At 41.3% G+C, this 23,694-nt stretch overlaps 1 protein-coding gene across 1 annotated transcript; it reads left to right on the top strand.

The window, feature by feature from the left end:
* Positions 1-390: 390 nt before the first annotated feature.
* On the top strand, positions 391-22,579 carry RBM17 (RNA binding motif protein 17). Its single transcript, XM_074984184.1, has 12 exons — positions 391-541; positions 4,589-4,730; positions 7,546-7,662; positions 9,491-9,657; positions 11,546-11,643; positions 12,762-12,818; positions 15,505-15,646; positions 18,326-18,477; positions 19,495-19,571; positions 20,384-20,482; positions 20,824-20,896; positions 21,036-22,579. The coding sequence occupies exons 2-12, from the start codon at positions 4,608-4,610 to the stop codon at positions 21,137-21,139; spliced, it is 1,209 nt and encodes a 402-aa protein (XP_074840285.1). The 5' UTR covers positions 391-541; positions 4,589-4,607; the 3' UTR covers positions 21,140-22,579.
* Positions 22,580-23,694: the final 1,115 nt, after the last annotated feature.

Raw genomic sequence — 23,694 nt, 5'->3', positions numbered from 1 at the left:
AGGCTAGCAGGGCCTGTATGACTGTCAGGGAGGTGATCCCAGTGTTTCATAAGCAGAAGATTAGGGAAGTAATTAAAATCTTAGTTATGTATCCATTATTAATTGCTGTGAGCCCCTGGTCTTTCCCGCACAGGGGCTTCTCTTGTAGGGACTTTACACAGGTAATGTGCGTGACGTAATATTATTGGACCAATTCCTAGGCTTCCATTCCGCGTGCAATACCACGGTGCTGACGCTAGGGGTCAGCAGCGGGCTCGTGCCTGTGGCGGCGCTCTCTATGGCCATCTACGTCATTGGCGGAACACGGCCCTTCAGGTACGAAATTTGCGTAGAGCGGCGTTTCCGGTGGCTCCTCTCCGCCTTCCGCTCTCTTTACGGAATTTGCGTAACTCTCCCCTCGCTCTCCCCGACGGCCTGTGGGACAGAGTTTACGCAGGTTGCGTAGTGGCCTTGCGCAGCGGCCGAGGACGGTGTCTCTCGGGTGCCAGAAGGCCTTTCCCGGCCAGCGCAGCGGCGGTTCGCTGGCGGGCTTCTGCCGGCGGTGAGCGGGGCGCGCGCGGCACCGAGCGAGGCCTAGGCGTTAGGCTGTGGCGGGAGACCCCATTTCCGAGGCGGGCGCAGGGCCCGAACCCAGCCGGCGGGAATCCGGGGGGGCTGCTGGGGTGGCGGGTGGGTTTATGCGGGGCTCGATCAGCGGGGGGGAGGTTCTTGGGGGGACAAGACGGGGGGGGAGCTGCGGGGAGGTTCATGCAGGGCCATGGCGAGGGCCGGGTGGGAGACTGCTGTGGTGGGGAGGAGGTTCATGGGGCACAGGACCAACGGGGACCTGCTGGGGTCGGGGGGGGATTTTTGTCGGCACAGGGCTGGAGTGTGGGGGAGGTTCATGGAGGGATAGGACCAGTGGGTACCTGCTGGGGTCAGAGGGAGGTTTATGGGGGGATGGGACCAGGTGCAGGGCTGCTCGGGTGGAGGGAGGTTCATGGGAGAGATAGGAGCGGTGGGTGAGAGGTTTGTGGAGCGATAGGACCAGTAGAGGGCTGCTGTGGTCTGGAGAGGCTTATGCGGGAGACAGGAATAGCTGGGGGCTGCTGGGGTGTGAGGGATCTTCATGGGGTGACATGACCAGCTGGGGGGCTGCTGGGGTGTGGGGGAGCTTCATGGGGTGATTAACCAGGTGGGGCCTGCTGGGGTGGAGGGAAGTTCATGTGGTGACAAGACCAGCGGGGAGTGTTGGGGTGGTGGGGATTTTTATGGAGGGCCAGGGCCGGGTGGGAGACTGCTGTGGTGGGGAGGAGGTTTATGGGGCATAGGACCAGGGGGGGCTGCTGGGGTATGGGGGAGGTTCATGGAGGGATAGAACCAATGGGGACCTGCTGGGGTGGGACAGGGCTGGGGGAGGGGGCTGCTGGGGTGTGGGGGAGGTTCATGGAGGGATAGGACCAGTGGGTACCTGCTGGGGTCAGAGGGAGGTTTATGGGGGGATGGGACCAGGCAGGGCTACTGGGGCAGAGGGAGGTTCATGGGAGGCATAGGAGTTGTGGGTGAGAGGTTTGTGGGGGGGATAGGACCAGCAAAGGGCTGCTGTGGTCTGGAGAGGCTTATGAGAGGGGGACAGGCATAGGTGGGTGGCTGCTGGGGTGTGGGGGAGCTTCATGGGGTGATGTGACCAGCTGGGGCCTGCTGGGGTGGAGGGAAGGTCATGTGGTGACATGACCAGTGGGGGGCTGTTCGGGTGGCAGAAAGTTTTGTGGAGGGCACGGCCAACTTTGGGGTTGCTGGGACCAGGGAAGGTGACAAAGAATAGTTGAGGCTTATGGGAAACTTTAGTATTTTGAGGTGGCAGCCAGCTCCTGGGTGGTTGGGAGGTGTATTGGGAGAGTTTTGGGGTACTGGGTTATAGACCTTTGGGTATGCTAGGCCCAGCTAGCTGGGGGACTCTGGTTTGGGAGGGGCTTTCAGGCTTCAAAAGCTGCTCTGCCAGCTGCTTCTGGGGCCAGGCCTGTTTGGATGATCATGGGGATGGCCAGATCCAATAAGCTGGGGTGATTGGCTGCAGGCCAGTGTGATAGCTTGTGGTCCAGGGTGGGGGGAGTGGAACTGAATGGCAGTGTCACTACAGGCTTATGCCACATATTCGGGCATTGACCCAGCGCTGTATCCTTCACACACCTTAATGCTGGGACTTCAGTGGCCAATGCCTTGTCAGCACTATACAGATGCTGCTGCCTATGGCACTCAGTAGAACAGGGGTTTGTCGCTGATGGCCTCCTGCCACTCCTCATGTTCTCACTACAGGCCTTGTGTGATAGACTCCTTAGGCAGGAGTCATCCCTGGTTCTGTGTTTACATATGACCCAAGGGTGGCTGTTGAGTGCTACTGCAGTGCAACCAATAAAACTAGCCTTAGTGCACACAATTTCCTTCTATTTTTATATAGTGTTCTCGCCCCAAGTTGAACTCCTTCTGAAATCAGTTCTGTATGTGCAGGTAGTTTCGGTACATCATCTTCAATTTACTCTATAATGACTGGCCTATATGTTTCACAGCGTTCACACACAGTCTAAGAACACTGTGTTTAATGTATATTATACTAACTACTTACAGCGAGGGATGTAATGGTATCACCAAAGTTCAGAGTCCTGGTCTGTTTGAATGATCAGATTGCTAGGAGCAATTGATGAAAATTAACTTGAAGCTGAATAATATTGGGTGATAGCTCTGTGTCCTGACTGTTGTTTAATGAATTTAATAAAATTTTTGCTCATGTACTTATCTGCAGGAGTGATGAGAGTTCTCAGGTTGAGGCTCATCCGTTCCACTGCTGTTATGCTGATACCTGCAGTTTCTCCAAATGTGGGAAACTCGACTGTGTATTCTTGGTAGTGGTGGATTGTGTTCAAACTTCCCTTGGCCTTTTCACAGACTTCAATATGTGTAACATGTCTCGACACAATATAGCCGTTTTCTTTTCCAGTACTGCTCGGTGCCCTCATTCTACAGTAATGTAGCACTTTAAAGACTAGCAAAATAATTTATTAGGTGATGAAACGGAAATGCTATTGATCTGAAGAAGAGGGTCTGTCCCACAAAAGCTCATCACCCAATAAACCGTTTTGTTAGCTTTTAAAGTGTTACATGACTGCTGGTTTGTTTTGTTAGAATACAGACTAACATGGCTACCTCTCTGTTACTCATTCTACAGTGAATTGTCACATGGCACATATATCACTGGAGCCCCAATTCTGTGTTCCACACAAAAAAGCCTTGCTTATGTGTGACTGTGGGGGTTCTGCACAGGCTGCTTGCGTGGACCTGATTGTAGGATCAAAGTCTTTCTAGTGAGAGGCCCATGGCTAGATGTTAGTGATAACAGTAGGTTTAGATGCCCTAATGCATACAAGACGTGTGCCTGAAATTTTTTTCAAATTCAGGTTTAAACATATGGAGTGGCTGTTTCCATGATCTTCATATTATGATGAATGTTTATAATTTTTAAAGCACTTGGGGATACTTTGTGTGCTATGGACATGCCAGATGATATTTTGGTGATCATAATTAGTTTACAAGGGTATTTGCTTTATACTTAGTAGGATGATACAAAAGTTCTCAGATGCAGCAGGAAGAGTTAAATTTAAAAACTTGCATATACATGCAGAGAATTTTTAGGTCTTAGACTCACCTAGTATGACCTGCTTGATGTCAGGGGAACTCACATAATAGTTTCAGCATTTACCCCGCAACTTCTGCTTCATCTGTGGCATACCTTTTAAAAATACAACTAGTCTTGATTTAAAAGTTTTGAGCATTGGTTAATCCACCATGTGATGCCACATCTGTAATATTAGAAAATGTCTAATGGCAATTTAGGTAACATTTATAGAAGCACTGCACAGATTTTTGAACGATGCCTTGTTTTATTGCCTTACAGCCTTTGAAAGAATGAGAAATGCTTGCAAGTACCACTGTCTGGAAAGTAAATAGCAACTACAGGTTGCACCCCTGAAATCTGATCCTCTATGGTCCAGTAGGACCGTGGATGTTGCTGGACCAGAGAGCCTGGCAGCCGGAGTAGGGCCAAACAGTGGCTAGGGAGCTGCAATCGGGAGTCACTGCCACCACTGGGGCTGGGGAGCAGCGGCTTGGGAGTAGTGGGAAGTCAGGCCACACAGCTGGAGTGTGGCAGCCTGGGCTCTTGGCGCTGTGGTGGCGGCTTTTATAGGGCTGGGGGTGGGAACCACCACAGAGCAGCCTGCAACTGGGCTGGGAGCCGGGGCCAGGTAAGCCTGTCAGGAGCCAGTGGCAGAGTTCTAGCTGGTCAGAAGTGTTGAAGGGCTCGCAGCAAGGGACCACCTACGTCTGGCAAATTCCCTTGTATGGGACCGGTCTGGTCCCCAGAGTGGCAGACCAAGGTCCAGCCTGTAATATGTTGCTGTTTCTGAAGAATTTGCCCTTTCTCTGAACAGGAAATTTGCTCTGGGTCTGTTGATGATCTCTGATAGTTCTTTAAAAAAATAATCTTTCTTTAATTTTACTAAATATTAGACATAATTAGTTATTAATTGAGCATAACTTTTCTTTTCTTTTTTAGTTTTAAACAAAAGGGGAAAATGTCACTATATGATGACTTGGGAGTGGAGACCAGTGATTCAAAAACAGAAGGCTGGTCCAAAAATTTTAAACTACTACAGTCTCAGCTACAGGTGAAGAAGGCAGCTCTTACTCAAGCAAAGGTACAGACATTCCTGCTTTTGATGGCTCAGGACTGCTGGCGATTGGGAATGCTCTCTTTTTAGTTTTTCTCCTGAAATGCATAAATGAATAGACCAGGCTGGTTCAGCCTGTGATGGGTAAATGGAGGTATTCATTTCTTTGTCCTGCTTTGTATTTGGTAACTGGTGGTATTGGCCAACTTGCATAATTCTTTGTTATTGTTTTAAAAAGTCTCTAGAGGCTGTACTGTGATTCCCATTATTTTTAGTCAGATCAGAAATTGCTGTTGAGAATATTGCTAGTCCGCTTAAAGGATTGAAAGGGAAGCAAGGAAGTTATAAGCTAATTTCTTAAGGCAAAACTAAGAATCAAGTTTGTACTGGGCTGTCTTCTCTCTTAAAATATTGTAGCATAATATTGTTTTACTACTTTGTTCATCAATGTTGAATCTGTTTTCATGAGTCACAGACTGTTGCTGTCAAAGTCTGTAGTTTCTGGTGTAAAAAAGATAAAAAGAGAAAAAATTATTAAGACTGTCAGTTTACTACAGTTAACTCAAAAATTCATTATGATTGAAAAAATTATCAAAATTAATCACAGTTTTAATAGCACTATTAAACAATGATAGAATACCAATTGAAATGTATTAAATGTTTTTGGATATTTTTTCTACATTTTCAAATGTAATGATTTATATTACAACACAATACAAAAGGTACAGTGCTTTATAGTATTTATTATAAATATTTGCATTGTAAAAATGACAAGAAACAGTATTTTTCAATTCACCTCATATAAGTACTATAAAGCAAGTTCCTTACTGTGAAAGTGCAGCTTACAAACGTAGGGGTTTTTGTTACATAACTGCACTCAGCAGTTAAAAAAATTCAGCGCCTATAAGCCCACACAGTCCTCAGTTCTTGTTCAGCCAATTGCCAAGACAAACAAGTTTGCTTGCATTTATGGGAGATAATGCTGCCGCCTCCTTGTTTACAGTATCCCCTGAAAGTTAGAACAGGTGTTTGCACCTCACTCTTGTGCTAAACATTCATGCTTCAGCCATCATTCCAGAGGACATGATTCCATGGTGATGATACTTGTTAGGAAGTAATGCTTTAATTAAATTTGTGACTGAACTTCTTGGAGGAGAGTTGTATGTCTCCGGCTCTGCATCTTACTATAACATGAAATACATGGCTCTGCATCTTACTGCCATGTATTTCATGTTATAGCACCCTTAGATGATGACCCAGCATGTGTGTCCTAAAATTGAACAACTTTCACTGCAGATTTGAAAATGCACAGAGAAGGTACCAATATGTGGTTTCCAAAGTTAGTTATGACACCCAACCCAAGGTTTAAAAATCTAAAGTGCCTTCCAAAATCCACAAGGGATAAAGCGTGGAGCGTGCTTTCAGAAGTCTTAAAAGAGTAAACATTCCGATGTGAAAACTACAACACTCGAACTGCTAGAAAAGATAATGAACCTTCTGCTAGTGAAAGTTGACGCTGATGATGAAAATGAACACGCATCACTCTGTACTGCTTTGGATTATTATCGCGCAGAACCTATCATCAGCCTTGGTTGCATGTCCTGTGGAATCATGGTTAAAGCATAAAGGGACATGTGAATCTTCAGCGCATCTGGCATGTAAATATCTTGTGATGCAGACAACAGCACCATGTGAATGCCTGTTCTCACTATGGTGCTTGTATTGGGTGAACCAAAAAAATAGTTTTTTTTATAGAGTGCAAATATTAGTAATCAAAATATATATATATAAAATGAGCATTGTTAACTTTGTATTGTGTGATAATTGAAATCACTATATTTGAAAACATCAAAAAATCTACAAATATTTAAATCAATTATTATTATTTAGCAGCACAATTAATTGTGATTGAATTTTTTCCTTGCAATTAGTTGTAATCGCTTAACAGCCTGAAAAATTGTAGTTAAACTTTTAAAATACTAAAGTCCTTTCTTGGATTTTATCCTCGTGGAAATAAATGCAATTACTTCAGATTTACATTGCTATAATTGAGAGCAGAATTTGTTCCTTAATTTACAATGTGTTTTGTACAAATGAAACCTAAAATAAGGCTCCATTTGATAGACGTGTTTTTATAAAGCACTCCCTTCTCTGTGGCACTGTGACATGATACACAAAACTCTGTCTCTCTCATCTTGGAAATCCATCCAGTTAAAAATATATAATAATCCTGTTTTTTAAAAGTTCTGTTTTCCTCATGCTGAAAAGTGAAAAGCAGCAGGACTTTAGTGTAAGAAGAGACACCTCAAACTGCACTTATTGAAATAAAACTCTTCACAGAGGAGATCTTGATTTTAAATGTATATTTTTCAATTCTAGACTTAAAAAACAAATACTTCTCCCAGCTTGATTTTGCTCCTGTTGAAATTAATGGCAAAACTCCCTTTGAGTTTTAATGTGGGGTAAGATAAAGCCATTTAACAACAGTTATGATTTGTGTAGGATCTGTGTTCCTGTATGAACTCTACAGCAGTAGTCAATTTTAACCACAGAGCTGTATTGTTATTCAGGGTGCTGGAGCATAAATAACATGGAATGTACAGAGACAATACCAGGCACTATTAAAAATGCAGAGGAAGGACTATGTGTTGGTAAAATGACAATGCAAGTGGTATGGTGATTTTGTATGGGGCAGAGAGGCAGAATTGAGGCCTGAGGTGATATTCAGCCATTTTTAAGCTTTCTTGAAATCAGGAAACATCTAGTTCAGAAACATATAGAAAATAATCCCTTTTTTAAAACAAATGTATTGTCTTGCTTTTTTATATTTTGATGGTCTTAGAGTCAGAGGACAAAACAAACAACAGTTCTTGCTCCAGTGATAGACCTGAAACGCGGTAGCTCTTCTGATGACAGACAGATAGTGGATACACCACCTCATGTAGCCGCTGGGTTAAAGGTAAGGGCAGGTCAGCTTGAAAACATACCAGGTGACTTTTGATTTTGAACATTCATTTCCTTTCTTGCCATTTTTATTAGTCTGCATTTTATTTGTTAATTTACTTGATCTGTTGGTGTAAGCTGTTCTCCTCACTTTTGTCCCGTCGTCTGTTCAGACTTGCTTTCACTAATGAAAATTCCAGCTGTGTGCCAACTTCTCTGGGTGCTATAGTCTGTAAATCTGTAGATCAAGGAGGACTTATGAACATGGGGGTTGTTATACACTCTTAGAAAGTGGTCACCAACCTGTCAATCATGATCAGCTGGTAGATCCTGGAGCCTCTGCAGTCAATCCCAATCCTCACATAGGTTGTGCCTCCCTGACTCCACACTGCTCCTGGAAGCAGTTGGCTGGTTGTGTGCAGGCACATCTCTGCGGCCCCTGTAAAGGGGTAATGAGGCAGCTCTTTGCTGCTCCTCCTCCAGCATCGTCCAGACTGTTTCCATTGACTGGAGTGGAGTCTCCCTCCGTTCCCCAAGGGCAGCACATGAAGAAGTGTCTGCGCTCAGTCAGCCAGCTATTTGCAGGAGCATCATGGGGCCTGGCAGAGACAGCTTTCCTGAGTCCCACTGCACTGCTGGCTGGCAGCCACCTATGGTAACCAGCTGCAGCCTGCCTCCAAACTCCTTCCCACAGTCAGCACTCCTCACCCCCTCTTACACTTGGCAGTGCCCTAGCTAGAGTGAGGGATGCAAGCTCTGGGAGGGAATTTGGGTGCACGAGAAGGCTCCACCTTGGGGCAAACTCCCTCCCAGAGCTTTCACTCATTGCTCCTGCGAGGTAGATCCGAGATTTTCCCTTGAATTTAAAGTTATCTTGGGCGTAAAAATGTTGGAGATTTCTGAAGTTCACTGACATAATTGTACATTAGTTAGTCAATGTAAATCGTGCTGATGCACTTTAACATAGTACTGTTTGAAACAGTACAATATTAAACTACACTGAGGAACCTTTAGCGTGCTCCGAGAGTGTATACGCAAGCCAGTTAATACGCAATGCGTTAGTGCGCTTTAGAAATTATACCCCCACTTACACAATTACATAGCACCTTTGGAGGAGCTCAGAGTACTTTGCAAGCAACCCGATGAGGTTAAGTAGGTTGAAAAACAATTAAATTGGGACCCTACCATGCTTGGAAGTGGTTCTTTATAACACAAGAAATATAATGTTTTATCATTAATAAAAGCTTTTCCAGTGTTTGGTAATAGGTCAAGACAAATTTTCCTAATGAAACTTTTTTGAAAGTTACTTGCTGCAAAGTGGATATTTCTTCCAGGTAGAATAAGAATGGTTGTGGATGTCAGCTCATTATATGGTCTCAAGAGAAATGGAAGAAACCTGTGAGCTTGCATCCAAGCACCCCTCTCAGACGCAGGCAAGCTGGATGCAATTTCTGATAGAGAACTTACTGGGTATTTATGTGACCTTAGCTATGCTTTTTTGGGCATCTAAGTGTGTTTGGAAGGAGGGAGTGGAGTAATTGTTTTCTGCATACAAAAATTTGAGAGGAAAGCCACGTAGGGTAAAATATGGGCACCACTGAAGTCAGTGGCAAACCTTCCATTGAGTTTGACAGGACAAGGATTTCACCTTCAATCTGAGCAGTCTAAAGATATTATACTTTTAGAACAACAAGAAGTCTTGTGGCACCTTATAGACCAACAGATATTTTGGAGCATAAGCTTTTAGTTAGTAGTGGTAAAAGCAGTCAGTTTAGTCTCAGTGGGTAGCATATGCTGCTCTCAGGTGGCTAATCACATTGATATTTATGCTTTTTCTGTGTAAGGATCCCGTACCTAGTGGTTTTTCTGCAGGAGACGTACTCATTCCTTTGGCTGATGAATATGATCCCATGTTTCCCAACGATTATGAGAAAGTAGTAAAGCGCCAGAGAGAGGAACGACAAAGACAGCGTGAGCTGGAGAGGCAAAAAGAGATTGAAGAAAGAGAAAAGTAAGACTTCAGTTGGGTGTCTGCAATGGAGATGCTTTTTTATTCAGCACTCAGTTAAAACAAGTTCATTGTCTGTTGTTATTTATGGCTTATCAAAATTTGTGGGACAGTGTTCTTCAGTTCAGGTCAAAGTGTTGATGCCATTAAAACATGTATTCACTCTTCAGCTCTTTGGCTCCTATATGATGATTGTATTTTAAGGTAGTAACTGATTAATCTTATTGGGTAGATGGCAGATGTGTTCCTGGCTATTTCAATACAGTACTGAAAATATGTCCAGATTTTTAATAGGATAAATGGGTCATATTCCATTATGAGGTGTGTCCAGTTATGAAAAGGGTACCTCAGGGTTCTACTTATGCTAATTTCCTCTGCCTTTCTGATCAAGTAGGCTGCATGCTCTTCTTGTAGATATGATCACCATCCTTTTAGTGAAAGAGGATTGCCTGGGATACTCTCTGGGGTCTTTTCATGCTGTTCTTCCTTTATTTGGCATGAAGGGTCACTGAAATCTGGATTACCTTCAAGGTAACTGTACACTCAGGCTAGAGGGGTTATTTCCAGCTTGGTGTTGATGTGCACACACCAGCTTTGATTTTGCTAGCATTCTGAAAGCTGGTGTGGTGGGACAAGTTAGCCACCAGAGTAAATACTGAGGGCTGGGCCATGTTTGTACTCAGGGTGGCTGGCCACCTCTGCCTGTGCCACCATGGCTATACTGCTATTTTTAAACACTAACTTGATCAAGTCTAGCGCATATTTATCTACCCAGGCTGGAAATTGTATCTCAGTCTTAAGCAGTAGATGAACCCTTACCTGCAGCTTCACTATTGATTGCCAGGCTGGGGCTGGGGGGGAGGGTGGAATAAATCTTGTAACTTCTATCATTTATTTCTAGAACTTTTGAACAGGGGCTCCTTTTTCCTCTCTTTTGTTGGGTTTACATAAAAATAAAAATACATAATGTGTTTCAGCAATCCTCTCTGCACTAAGCATGTGTGCATTGTTGCAGCAACACAAATATTTGTATGATACAGTCTCTGGAAAATATATATGGGGATATTTGCTTATTGATACAGTGAATCACTTGAGATTGTTTGTTGGATGCCTTGAGGATACCTTACTGTGTGACATCTTGAATGACCTCTGTTGGCACAAATTTTATGGCTAGTGCTGGGGATGGGGCTTTTTTCTCTTTTGTGCTTGGGGTGGTTGATGTAATATTTATAAACGTCTTACAAGTACGTACGTAAACAAAAAACAGTCAGGTCTGTCATGATCCCAATTTAAAATTGTACTAAGGTACATAAAGATGCAACATGACCTTAAGATCAAAATATATGTGTTTTTTATTTTAGTAATCTACACTTTCACCAATTTGAGGTTTATACCTGATGAATGTTTGGACTCTTTGAACCATGGTTCGTGGTGGTAATCTTTGTAGCAGAAAACCTTGAATGCTATGGATATACTGTGCAAAGCAAGAGAGTCAGCTGGTGTAATTACTAGGAAGTTAATAAAAACATAAAGTATTTCTTTCATTACAACCACATACATTCAGGGCTTGGTCTGCAAACAGATCCATGTGTATGGAGCTTCAGTTTCATGCATTCTTATTGACTTGATTTCATCATAAAGTAAGGATCGGACCCCATCTACTGTTTAAAAATGCTTTGTTCCGTAAAGAATAAAAACAGAAAATGTGAAAACCTGAAAGAATCAACTAAAACAAGTGGAAGACAATTTGTTTACAAGAGACATCTTAGCTGATAATGCATTATATGAAATGCAGATGATGAACTAGTAATGCAAGTCCCACTGCAAGCTTTGCTCTGAAATGTTAGTTTTTTCACATGTTGGGTACTAAAATTCCTGTTCCGCTTATTAGGAGACGTAAAGACAGGCATGAAGCCAGCGGGTTTTCCAGAAGACCAGATCCAGATTCTGATGAAGATGAAGATTATGAGAGAGAAAGGAGGAAAAGAAGTAAGGGGGAATTGACTACTTTTGTCCTTGGGCAAATCAATTCTCTGCAGTTAGGTTCTTCCTGTTTTTCTGTAATCTCTTGCTCCTTTCTTGCCCCTAGAATCCTGTGTCCATTGGCTTTCTAGAATACATTTGTCGCTTTATAATGGAATACCTATTGTAGAGTAGGGAACCATATTCTTGTATATGGGTAAATGAGACCCTTTTTTGGCATGTGAAACTCCCCTTTTACATTAGTTTTTAGATATTCCAGTAACAAGAGATGCATGAGCTCATTCTTGTGATTTGATTTTTAATAGCCTGAGTTTTGACTGCTGTTAACATGTTCTGTAACTGCATCTCTCATTTGAAAGCCCTGGAGCCAAGTAATAAAATGTGTCTCTGGGTGGATGGTTATCTCTCTCCATTCAGAAAAACTAAACATCTGCTCTGAATTTCAGTAGCAGATTCACTCTTGGTAATACAAACCCATTTCTTAAACAGTAATTTGAAACAAAGTTTTACCTAATAAAATGCATATGTTCTGTAGGGTACGTTTAAAACTGCTTTGCTATTCACACTTCTCTGATTGGAAAAAGCTCTCTGTTCTGCACTCTTGTGTTAATGTAATTGTTCTTCAGTACAAAATATTTTTAGTTGGCTTGATGAGCAGTTTTCCCACTGACGTTTCATTTTAATGCAGTTTTTACTGCTGTTTCCTTCATTGCTACAGTCTTCCAAAATTATGGATATTGATTTTTAAGACAATTGTATTGCATAATTTGTTGTGTTCACATCCCTCTAGCACATCAGCTTGGTTATGAGATGGTACCCTTTGATATATTAGAAGTTGTGTGTTTGCTCACTTTATTAACAGTCATCAAAAAGATTTTCAGAAAAAGACACTTTTTCCACTCTCTTGATGGCTTGGTATTTGTAGCGAGCTCTATAAAAATGTGGGTACAAAGGCCTTCACGAAATCCCATGATTTCTTCTAGGATTCCTAGGGGTGTATGTTTGCAATCACAATAATGCAAGGCAGCCACTGGTCTAGAAGAGTTTTGTTATCTCAAACGACAAAACACTACATCTGCGTGAATATCAATATTCCAATCACGTTTTTTTAATTTTATTCACAGGCATGGGAGGTGCTGCCATCGCACCACCAACATCCCTTGTCGAGAAGGACAAAGAACGTATGTATACCAAAATGAGTGGATTAACATTTACGTTTTCTAAGCCTGCCAAAACAATTTTGGTCTCTACTTAAACTTTGTGCTCAGTGAAGGACGGATCTTACCATTCCTCTGCACAGGCATGGAGGTCCCTGGCTACAGCGGAACCATTGCAGAGGGTAGGAGGACAGGATGCTAGGAGCTTGAGCAGAGGATTTGCTCTAGCTGCATGTTTCGGAGCTGTAGGTCACAGGGGTTTCTTCCGAGTGGGGTGGCGTAAATGACTGATTCATGATGCCATGGATTGCATCAGCCATTTATATGCTTCATTAAAGGAAGAAGTACAGCAGGTATACCAGATGTGCAGCTGCAGAGCTGTTTCACTCCAGATTGGTTGACAGGGGGAATTCTCCACCTTTACCACACCCTGAGGACACACCTGTATGTGTTCTGTTTTCAAGGGTTTGTGGATGGGGCTGAGAGTTTATCCCTTGTGAGGAGAGGGCTTGGTGGATCTCCATTTCTCAGTGGTGTTAACTTTAAAGAAAAGATTGCAATGTGGGTATCAGGGTAGACTGATTTAAATCAAGGCAGTTTAAATCTCTAGTTGGAAAACCTCAGTTTAAATCCTCAATTTTAAAGAACTTCTCTATTTTTACTTCAGTTATTTTCTAAAGAAAGATGCATTTTCATTGGGTGCTATAATCATTAAATCATGTTGCTTTACAACTAAATAGAACCTTTACATTACTTTTTGCTATCTGGGAAGGCGCATTATAAATATATAAATTTATTTAAGTAATTATATAGCTTATATTTTCTGATTCTTATTAAATATATTTTTTTAATGTTTGACAATAATAAAGTATACATTTCTTGTTCACTAGAGAATTAATTTTTGCAAGATATACATCAAGCTGCATTAGGATGGAGATTAGAATTCAAAACTCAGAGTAGCATATAAAATGTATTTTTATATACCAGATCCTAAATATGATATATGACCTTTTGTGTTGTTTGTAAAGCTTGATCTCACAGGTTAGAATTAAGGAAAGTACCTTTTTCCTGATGTAGAAAAGCCTTTTAACTCAGAATTTTTAATAGAAGCTGATTTTATTTTATTTGTTTTAAGAGATTGTGGTAAATTTGGGCCATAACATTTTGTATTAAATTCAGATTTCATTACAAACTGGTTTATTTTAAAAAAGAAAACCCTATAATTTAAATAAATGAAAAAAACATATTTAAAAAATTTGTGAAAAGAAAAATCATCTCTTTATATCCAACCTGGTATGCATTCTTCCATTAGGATGCATACATTTGCTAAAAGAGCAAAAATACTCTCAAGCATTTTTGACATTTGTTTTGTAGTTAATTTAAAATCTTTCACATCTTGTTGTGCATGTACAAGTGTATATCTGTTTATTTGTGAATATGTTGCACATCGCATTCTCTTTCCCTTGGGTATTCTGGACTCATGTATCAGAAGGTGGGGGTGATAGAGGGGAGGAAATTAAGATGTAACGGTTGACTAAACTAAGGCCAAGTGGGGACATACCTGTCTGCAAATATTTTAATCTTGTAAGTGCCAGAGTCAAAAAAGAATTGTTTAGGGTAGTGTAATTCAGAGCAATTGGGTGGAGTAAAAGAAAGGTAAACATAGGCTAGAATTCAGAAAAAAATAACAAAAGCATGAGGTCTCTTGAAGTGTGAAATGCTCTCTTAAGGGAATTAATGTTGGTCTTCATTGGCTGTGACAATAAAATCTAGACTGGATAAACCATACCAAATTAAGTATTAATACAGGCAACAGTCTTGCTTTTGGACAGCTGAGTGAGGTCTGTTCTGTCTCAGCTTCTGTGATTTTTCCAGACTGATGTCTAACTTGTTGGGTATGATTACTAATTAACAGAAGTAATTGTTTTGAATGAAATCATAGTATTAAATATGCAAAAACACACTGAAATTCACATTTGTGCCTTACTTGCCTTAGCACCAGCATGGTTTGACTTGACTTGTGATACTGATACGTTCATCTCAAGTGAAAGTCTGTTATGCTAAAGCTATCAACAGAAAAGGAGTGAGTTTTAGAGTTGCACCAGTTCTAGCTTATGGAGTCATTCTTTCTGTGCATAAGAGTACAGACCACTTCTTTTAAGCTTCTTGTTACCACATTGTACATATTAATGCAGTCTTTCCATAATTCAGTTCATGATTAAAGAACATTTAGGTTTTCGGTTCCCTCTTTCCAAAGAACTTATTGTTGAGAATACCAGTGGTCTTTTAAGATGCAGTGGAGAATTCAGACAAACTAGCAAAGGGCAGATAAGGAGAGATTATAGAACCCTTATTACCTGTAGAAACAAAAATTCAGTGTAATATGCTACAAATATATCCCCAAACACTTCAGGGTTTAAAAGTAGTTACAGAAAGAATTAATGTTGCTGAGGAGACATAGTAAGTTGTATAAGCCAGGGAAACAAAAGGGCCTGATGCTCATTTACACTAAGACCACATTGTCTTATTCTGGCAGTATAAAGGACCTTAAAGGGAGTGTAAATATAGTTTGCCTATAAAGAGGTCTCAGAGTAAATGAGAGAGGTCTCTGATGCTGTTGGAAGAGATTAGAGAATGGTGGGAGGGGATGACATATATAGTTCATTACATGGATTTTGACTAATTGGTAAATGTCTCATATTCCTTCCAGCTGTAGCATCTTTTCCATTTGAAGAGGAGTCAAGACCTCGTGCACCATCTGCCAAAGCAGCTATTCCACCCCCTGTGTACGATGAGCCAGAAAGACCCCGGTCTCCAACAGGGCCTAGTAACTCTTTCCTTGCTAACATGGGGTAAATATCTTTGACATGTTAACATTTCATGAGAAGTGTCTCATGGGGGAGAGGATGAAAATCAAAAATGAGTCAGTAGGAAGACGAAAACACTATCTTTGCATGCATATTCCTCACTGTAATACTCTAATCTGAATGCATACATGCCCACCCAGAAGGAAATGGAGTACACAGTGGCTTTGCATGAATTGGACCAGTGAGTTTGAGGACGAATGACAAGTTTTTAAGTGAGTTCTGTAGCCCTCTCCAATGAAAGATTTATGGCTTGCACCATGCCGAGTTGGTGCAATCTAGTAGTAAGTACATGTGGCTAATTCAAGATGCCGATTACTTTATCCTTCTTTTGTCAGAGGCGTGTTCTGTGTAACTCTCAGCAAATAATGATATTCTGTAAGAGGTGTTGAACACCTCAACTCTGTTAGAAATTAGTGGTACCTATGGGTGCCACACCTCTATCCGCTCTTTGCCTTAGTGAACTCTTTTGTAAAAATTCTTATAATACCACCTACAGCAATATAGCCAAGCTTAAAAAATATTTATAAAGTGCTTGGAGACCTTAGCTGAAAGGTGTAATATTTTATTTTTGATAATTTGGGTTATGTTAAAGTCTACATGTTAGTTTTTAGATAACTGCAGTATAATTACAGTGCTGGCACCCATATGAGTCACAGCTCTAAAAGTGTACAAGTATTTTGTAGAATACTAATAGCTCAAGTTTTCTTTATTTATGTACTTTGTTTCTCATGCAATTTTTCTGATAATTTTTTTCTTAGCATGTGAAAAAGGATTTCCCCAATATATTGAGTCAGATTTAGTCATTTTCTTTGATTAGGATTGTTTGGAGACCTTATCTTGGGTCATGGAGACAGTAACCTTAATGTTATCTAGCTACCCTGTCTTGACTAGACATTGGCAAGTGTTTGATCTTTGACTTAATGCCCACAGGCAATAAATTGCATAGCCAAAGCTTTTAGGTACTCTTAATCTACAGCATATTTGCGAGAGTATCTCATCTATGTGTGTCAGTCTATTCAAAAACTCCTCCTAAACAGTAAGAACTAAGACTACCAAATTTGGTATGCAGCTTCCTCTTATCAAAACGTAAAGAAAAGTAACGATTTGGTTATGCCAGGACAGTGGGATGTGCCAGGAATGTGATTGTTTCTCATAAAACAGAAAGGGAGGGCTCTGCTAGTAAGGACAGGTACACTGAATATTGATCACTGGGGGGCAGCAAGGGGTCAGGTACAGACTGGGACAGCAATACCCCCATTTGGGCAGCAGGGGACAGAAGTGGAGAAAGGGACAGCTATCTATTCAAACATGTGAGAGTTTGTCTTCTGTATGTTTGTACCCCAGGTGGGATACATGCCACCCCTCCCCTGGTTGTACTCAATGCAGCAGCCATGAACTGGGGCTTATCACTTGGCCCCAAGCTACTGTGGTGAGAGAGGGCTGGGATTGTCCTGTTTCCTTGGGCAGCCTGTATATTGAACCCCTCATCCCTAGCCTCACCCCCACAGCAATGATTTTAAATAAAGAATATCAAAAATTATTTGAGTTAAGGACCCGAGCAATGCTGGATAAATCTTCTGGTGTACTATATTTGTATTTAGCTGTATTGTTAAAAACAGCTAAATGGTCACTGATTTTTTCATTTCTCTTTCGACTTTCATTCCTATCAAGTGGAAAAAAAATCTGATAAATCAGAGAATGGGATCTTTATACTGATGCAGTATAAACTTCTGTAGCCTTGTCAGACCTGTTACATTTTGACTCATCCATTCATGATCTACATATGAAATGTTTTAAAGACATAACACAGTTTGTGTTTTGAAAAGGTACCCATTTAGTTGTGTAGTAAATGGTTTCTTTCATGACAAATTAAAAGGTGGAAGAATCAAGATCAAATGCAGAAGAATACTTTTTTAATGCAGCATGTAATTAAACAGTGGAACTCATTGCCACAGTGTGTCATTCAGGCAAATGACAAGATTTGGAAAAGGATTAGGCATTAATGGTTATTGAGAATATCTTGAGTTGTCGTAATGATAATAGTTTTGTGAAAGAGATATTGAGCTTTATCTATCTGATCTACTATGGGGGCAGATCTCCCCACATCTGCTATTGCAGAGTTCTTATGCTTCCCTCTGAAGCATCTCATGGTGAGTTTCGTCAGAGTTGGGATATTTAAGTACCTGAACCTCCAGTCTGATCCAATCTGTCAGTTTCTGTGGACCTGTGGAATCTGCGAAACTGATGTTTGTTGCTAATGAAAATCATGCTATACCTAACAAGTGTGATGAGCTTTGTTCAGCGATTAAACAGTCTGTGCCCCTGGTGGTAATATGGAGATGACCATAGTCACCTTTCTGAAGTGCTGTAACATTTTAGGTGTCATAAGCTCTTATATTTGATGTTCATGTAATAAGATTTTAGGAGTGGGACTATTTTATGTGTTCTCTTAAATACTGTAGCTACACTTAACTAAGACATGGTTGTAAGCTCCTTGGGAGAGTAGCTGTAGTTACCATCTGCACACAACAGTTGCTGTTGAGGGCAGTTGCCTATTGGGAGGGCCTATGTTGAATTCTTTGGGCACTAAGAATGAAATGTGTTGACAGTGCTGTTTAAGAAATGAAATGAATGGTTGACAGCTGGTCCTTTATCTCTCAACAGAGGCACGGTAGCTCATAAAATCATGCAGAAGTATGGCTTCAGAGAGGGCCAAGGGCTGGGGAAGCATGAACAAGGACTAAGCACCGCACTGTCAGTGGAGAAAACAAGCAAGAGAGGTGGCAAGATCATTGTTGGTGATGCAGCAGATAAAGGTAACTGAAGTCCATTCTGGCAGAAGTGGGAAGCTGTTAACCTTGACAGTTTCTGAGAAGAGAAATGAGAGTTGAGTTAGGGGTGGCTTAGTGGTGGGTTTTCTTGTTTTGTTTACCCTGTATCTGCTGACTAGTTGGGGAACATCGACTCATGACCATTTTCTTTGTGGACATGGAAGAATTCAAATGAGCCATATTGCTTGAAATTTTCAGCTCTTCATCCTATTCCCCTTCACCTTTGCCAGCTCCATCCTATGCCTTCCCTTGGTACAGTCAGGCATGTGCCCTTCCAGCCATCTCATTGCCCTCTTGCAGTCTGCTCCCTGCACATGCAGGTTTTCTTCCCAGCAAGCACCTGTGATAGAGCCCTCTGCTGCTGCTTTCCATCCCCCAGCTCAGGTCAGGAGGGGAGCTGCATGTGACCTCACCCCAAGCATGGAGGAGTAGTGCTAAGGGCAGAGTGAGATGGGAGGCAATCCAAGTAAAAGTGATCATCTCGAGAGTAACATCCTCACTTAACAGCCCTTAAAAACAGTTGTCTTCCAGGTTATCACCACTGGGAAATTAAATGCTGAATGTAATGGGCAGAAGCTACTGCTCATTTGTAAATGCTACTTTTTGTTCTGATCTCATTTGCTTTCCTTTGTTTCCTGGTAACGCTTTATTGCCGTGGTTTAAAACATGCTTTCCCAGTGGAAGCCTCTGATCTGAAATCTGGTGAACCTTAGTAGATCTGGTATCTGTTAAAATTAACTGAGTTTATTGTCAAATATTATATTGCCTGTATTTCAGCTTGGTATTGATCTGGTCATAGTGATCTGAATAGCCTGTTAAAACAGAGCCAGGTCTAGTAATTACAAGTAGCCATTCAGTGACTTGGTTCAGTGAAAGGCAGATCCAGAAACACTATGTTTAATAGTTTATAAATGAATGCAGCTATTGGAGCAGTTCACTGTAGACTCCAAATGAACACATTTTAATATTTATAACACATGCCATGTCTTTCTCTCTTTATAGTAGATGCAGCCAAGAAATCTGATTCAAATCCATTAACAGAGATACTAAAGTGCCCAACAAAAGTGGTTTTACTAAGGGTGAGTCAGCAGGACAATTAATTTCACTTCTTGTAATACATACTGTGTACTTCAGCTTTAGTGCTTAACCCCCTGTCTCCTGTTGTGAGAGCTCGTGGGAGCAAACGTCATTACCCCCCTTGTGGTGCACTATAGTCTCATTCTTGGCTTGCTGTGTTGTTGGAAAATACCTAACATTTGCCATAATACTTGTGATTATTAGTCTTGATGTGTCTTGTTCAGGGACAGAACAAGAAGCAGTGGGCTTAAACTGCAGCAGGGGAAGTTTAGGTTGAACATTAAGAAAAGCTTCCTAACTGCCAGGGTGGTTAAAAATTGGAATAAATTGCTTAGGGAGGTTGTGGAATCCCCATCATTGGAGATATTTAAGAGCATGTTAGATAAACATATATCAAGGATGAACTAGATGGTGCCTGCTCCTGTGATGAAGGCAGGGGACTGGGCTTGATGACCTCTCAGTGTCCCTTCCAGTCCTTATAGTCTGATTCTATGACGAGAAGTTTTGGTTTTTTGCAGTTTCAGAATACATTGAAAGTACGAGGTCTTGAGCAATAATTTGAGATAACACATCTGGTTTATACTGTATTGACTAGTTAACATTATTTTGGGCCCTATAAAGGAAAGACTAACTAAAGGATCATGTATTAGAGCCAATAAGTTGTCTAGAACTATATGATGCTAGAGCAGGTGACCTGGAATTTGATGAACTGATAATTCATTCATAGTTTCAATATAAGGCACCCCATGGTGGCAGTATGCACCCTCTGTTTAGCATCCATTTGTTGAAATGTTTTTCCTTCCTTTCCTTGCAGAACATGGTAGGTGCTGGAGAAGTCGATGAAGATCTAGAAGGTGAAACCAAAGAAGAATGTGAAAAATATGGCAAGGTTGGGAAATGTGTCATCTTTGAGGTAAGAATTAACTGGCCACTTTCTCTTCCACATATATACATGCTTAACTTTTCAGATCAAGAAGTAGGCAACAACCCTATGTTGGGAAAGCTTGGGGCTGTTTCAGTTCCTGGGGCGATAGCTGTGCCTTGTACATCAACATTTGGCATTTTAGCAATGTAAGGCTATAGACCTGTTCAAGGGAACAGCCTTTTCCCATAGAGAAGTGGGACTCAATCTTGATAGGCAGCTTGATGGGACCATGCCTAGATGTTGTATGTTTTTAATCCTACCTGCTTTTCCTGTAAAGGCCAAGAGTTCAAAGCTACATTTTGACCATTCTGATCAATTGTCTCTGTCAGATTCCTGGTGCCCCTGATGATGAAGCTGTGAGAATATTTTTAGAGTTTGAGAGGGTTGAATCAGCAATTAAAGGTGAGAGATTGCACTAGAATTCCCTGTTTAATTTCTAAAAGTTAAATTTTTAGAAGACGTTTTAAACGGCACTCTGTTTAGCTTGAGAATTGCTTACCTTGGTGGATGTTTAATTTCCTGTTGTTGGGTTGGATTCCAGCTGTGGTGGATCTGAATGGAAGGTACTTCGGTGGACGAGTGGTGAAGGCTTGTTTCTACAACCTGGATAAGTTCAGAGTACTGGATCTGGCAGAGATAGTCTGATTTAAGGACCAAGCTCAAGCTGTCACCGGGCCTGCAATTGTTGTTTTCAGCTGTAGATTGGGAATAGAAAGCAGACTGCAACATTCCTAGCAAACTGGAAACAAGCGCTCTTGAATGGATTTTTCACATTCATTGTGACTGATTCTTATTTTGTTTTTGTTTTTTTAGTATAAATCCTTTGAAAAATTCACATTTGTGTGTTTTGATTGCACAAGTACTATTTACTGGTCTGGAATCCTTGTTGGTATGTGTGGTTTTTTTTTGTTTTTTTTTTTGTAGTTTTCAATTAATTGCACTCTCCTGAAACCCACTGGTGAGGAACTGTTTTATATGTATTTCTTGTTTCCTTGTTCAGTGCTGCAGAATGGACTGCATTATGCTGCGTCTGCTGTGAGCAGCAAGCTTTGGAAAAGAACTGTGGGCTGGAATATATTTCTCTTTTGGTGCTTTGTGTCAGAATCTCTATTCAGCTCATAAACTCCAAATTCCCCAGTCCAGAGTAATCTGGGGACTATGGATAGATAGCAGGTTGTCTGTTCTCTTTTGCCTGCTTAAGGACTTGTTTTAGAGAAAATCTTTTGTGTCCCAGAATGTAGAGAAAAGTACCAAGAAAAGAAGTGGAATTCTTATTCCTCTCACCTGAATTTAGACAAAAAACATAAATTACACCCATTTAAGCCAGGAGAAGGAACCTAATGTAACTAGCCATCTGAAGCTGGAGACCTGTATATGAACCCCAGCTTATGTCTGATTTGAAGATCTTCTCCAAGTGGACACTTCATCAAACCACCATGCTGTGATATGTTATTGGCACTCTTTGCTTGAAAGGTCCAGGACTGATATATTAGCAGAGTATAGGTCATTAGTGAAGGACATTAAAAGCAGTGGGAGGGTGTCATCTTCATACTTGGTTCTAGCCAGTTATCTATTTTTTCACTTCCATGAACACCAACTCTGTCTACTAATTGGTCTTGTAACTCCAAGTCTGATCATTTGGAGTGAAATCTCTACTGGACATTTTTAAAGAACCTAACATTTTAACTCCTCTTGAAATATGGTGTGAGCAGCGCCAGCATATTCCAAAGAATCCATGTGTAAGAATCCAAAAGAGGATGAGGAGTTGGATACACAGAACATTTAACGACTGTTCTTTGTCTCACATTGATTTGTACATAACAGCTTACTCTATTGTTTCGTGAAAAAGAAAATGCCTTGGGCTCAGGGCACTTCCCTACCCCCCAACGCCATGTGTGTGTGGAGTGTGGAGGAGAGCAGGCCCTGGATGGTCGTATCTCTCACGATCTGCATTATGATAGAAGTGCCATTGAAATCATACAAAGGTTAAAATAGATGCACCCTCAAGCCTTTTAGCTTTCTGGATGGTCAGAAAATACTTGGTTGTCTTTTCCCCTGTATATAAATAAATGTATTTTACGTGTGTAGGCTAGTAAGTCCTTTCATTCTTATCAGCTGATCCCTTTAAAAAAGAAAAAAGAAGAAAATCACCTTGATCGTGTTGGTTATTTCACTTGTGTTGTTTTTGTCTATTTACTTGCAGCAATCTCTGTATGAACCTTTCTGTCCTGATTTACAAGCTACTTTTTAAACTTGGCTTCTACCTAGTGTGTTTGCTTCTTTGCTGCATTAACTACAGCTTTTTTTCTCCTTCAGAACCTAACTTCAGAATCAGTCACCTGTGCAATGTGTTTTGTACTGTTGGCACACAGTCTCTTGGTGGTGGTGATGGTTGGCATCTGCTCTTAAAAAACCTTGACTACAGCCATTGAGATATTATTTCTAAATGAGCGGCAGGATGGCCTATAGATAAAGGACAGGATGGGAGGCACAGAATCTAGGTTCTGTTTTCAGTTCTGCCACTGATTTGCTTTGTGTCCTTGAACAACCATTTTGGATTTTAAGTTCCCATATTTAAAATGAGGAAATGCCTGTAATGAGGATTGAGGCTTAACTTGTTTGTAAATGTTAGATCATTAGAATGAAGGCGCTCTTGAAATATCCTGACCTGAGTATCCAATTTAATTCTACTCAAGCCTGCCCTGACATGTCCCATAAGCAGTGTAACTTATCAATGACATGTGCTTTGCCAAATATGGATGCTCTGATTTACAGCCTTTACACATTTCCTGCGTGGAGGGCTGTGGCTTGTGTGTGCGACCAGCTATTGGTGTCCAAGAAACAAAACTTGTGTCAGTGTCAGAATGCCACTGGTTGGAGCACCCACTTGGGAAATGGAAGATAACAATAGTGGTCCCCCTGTTTATCATTCATTATCCATAGTGGAGCAGGTTCAACAGGAGAAAATGAGGGAGCTTCACATCAGATTATCCCGTAGCTCAGTGGGAGGGTGGGTGGTCTCTGAAATATTTTCTCCCCTCTGGCAGAGTAGGGAATTGAGCCTTGGACTTCCACATCCCAGGTGTGTGCGCCAACAACTGGGCTAAAATTTTTAAGGTGGACACTGGTACCATCACTATCGTGTGTCCTGTTTTGTGTGGCATGAGACAAGCAATTTATTCATTCCAGCAGAGAATGCT

This window comes from Carettochelys insculpta, chromosome 1 (assembly GCF_033958435.1).
Source record: "Carettochelys insculpta isolate YL-2023 chromosome 1, ASM3395843v1, whole genome shotgun sequence".
In the NCBI taxonomy this organism is placed as follows: domain Eukaryota; kingdom Metazoa; phylum Chordata; order Testudines; family Carettochelyidae; genus Carettochelys; species Carettochelys insculpta.
This window is presented reverse-complemented; position numbering and strand designations above follow the sequence as displayed.